Genomic DNA, 1814 nt, shown 5'->3' on the forward strand with positions numbered 1-1814 from the left:
GAAGAGTCCTCTCCAATTTAACAATCACACTCCGTAATGGTTCAGTTACATATGTGCTGCTTCCATCTCCTGGTGAGACTTTCAGGTGTCAATGTGTGATATATTTTTTCGATTTGCTTGGAGTGACTTATGTGAATATTAGAATTGTTATTCGGTATCAGGGTCTCTTCTCTGACCACTTGGTTTGGTGGTTTTGTCCATCTCTACAGTTTTTTAATAGGTGTCCATGTGCCGCAAAGGTTTGGCAGCTGAACACGGGCTCAGTCTCTCTCTTTCTCGTTCACTCACTCTCTCTCTCTGTCCTGTATCTCACGCGGTCTGGTAGAAGTTGTCAGCTTGCAGGTTGTTGTGTTTCTGCATGCTGTAGTAACCGCTGTATCTTGAGTCAGGATCTGCAATGCGGAGCATGCGTTGGGAGCTGTCCACCTGGACCTTCGTCCCCTTCTGGCAGTCCACATACACCAGCTGGTTATTGAGACATGTGGACTATACAGGACAAAAAAAAAAAACACAGTGAGTCTTGGACCATGGAGAGAATTTTCTCACACTTATGCAGCAAAATGCTGGAATACACTACACTACTTTTGCCTAGATTTTTGTTCCGATTTGCAATCTTGTGGAGTCAATGCTGGGTGACAGATTTATACAGAAAATCACATAGTTTATCAAGGGCACAGACATTTTTTCATTTGTCATGCATCTCCTGCTAATGAGGAGCATGTTTCCGTGCAAATTTGTTGTGTTCGGACCAACTTGAAAGTCTGGTAGTGTGTGATCCTCGTTTAGTGTATGATGGCCAGTGTTTCTCTGTAACCATTTAAAAATTCAGCAAAAGTATGATGCCTAGTGCTTTAAAAATCTGTTCCGATTTTAAAAGTTGTGTAGTGTATTCTAGCCTTAAGTACCATTTTTGGTAATTAAAATAAAGTTGACAAAAAAATATATAAACTTACAAAAGTTTAATCGTAATTTGAAATCGCAATTCTGCATCCTATTTGGTACAATAATTCAAAATGTGATTGTATCCATGTAGTAATCTGTGACATATAGGTAGGCACCTTATTGGGAGTGCGGTAACAAGGCACAGGGATCCACTGCTTACGCTGGTTGACCAACAGCAGGGCGGCGATAGTGAGCATCATCATTAGGATGGGCAGTGCCACCCAGGCCCAGTGCAGACCAGCATCCTCACTGGGTAGTGGTGCCTTGCCGTCTAGGTAGGGCATCTGCAGACTTCCGAAGTCACCTGAAACAACCCACAACACACCTGTTGGCACATTTTGCACCTGACAGCAGTGACTCATTGAGCAACGACTCACTGGGGCGATGTAGAACAATTCAGAATTGAAACTGAAATGCAAGTACGGCTTGATTGTAAAAGCAGGTAATGTCAGACATCCATGTCAGCAATTAAGGCAAATGCCAGAGTCTTGACAGACATACACCCACTCACATCAGCCTTAACAAAAGCAAAACATGGAAAATCAAGAAGAAATTACAGATTGCTAACAGAGAAAATCAAAAAGAAACAAACAGCCAGCTTTGTGAAACTCTTGAGTGAAGTTTGATTAAAATTACTTCAGAAGTTACAGAATTTTCTTGCTAACTCTGTACCACAAGCACATGAAATTGCTCAACGGAATGAAATCAGGAGACATCATAGTTAGCTATAGACATGCAAACAGCTTAACTTAAAGGTGGGGTGAGCGATTTCTGGTAGCCAATGTTGACATTTGAAATCACCAAAACAAACACGCCCCTACCCCAAAAGGGACTCGCCCCCATTTTGATAGCTCCGCCCCACACATACGTAC

The 1814-nt window shown here is 42.2% G+C and overlaps 1 protein-coding gene across 1 annotated transcript in view; it reads right to left on the reverse strand.

Annotated features, from left to right (window-relative positions):
* Positions 1–34: 34 nt before the first annotated feature.
* The window catches only part of LOC107730553 (cysteine-rich motor neuron 1 protein-like), a 58872-nt gene continuing 57092 nt past the window's right edge, over positions 35–1814 (reverse strand). Inside the window, 2 exon segments of the mRNA XM_016541406.1 lie at positions 35–486; positions 1059–1246. Coding sequence (XP_016396892.1) covers positions 310–486; positions 1059–1246 — 365 coding nt within the window. The 3' untranslated portion in view covers positions 35–309.

This window comes from Sinocyclocheilus rhinocerous, unplaced genomic scaffold, assembly GCF_001515625.1.
Source record: "Sinocyclocheilus rhinocerous isolate Xijiao unplaced genomic scaffold, SAMN03320098_v1.1 scaffold609, whole genome shotgun sequence".
Taxonomy (NCBI): Eukaryota; Metazoa; Chordata; class Actinopteri; order Cypriniformes; family Cyprinidae; genus Sinocyclocheilus; species Sinocyclocheilus rhinocerous.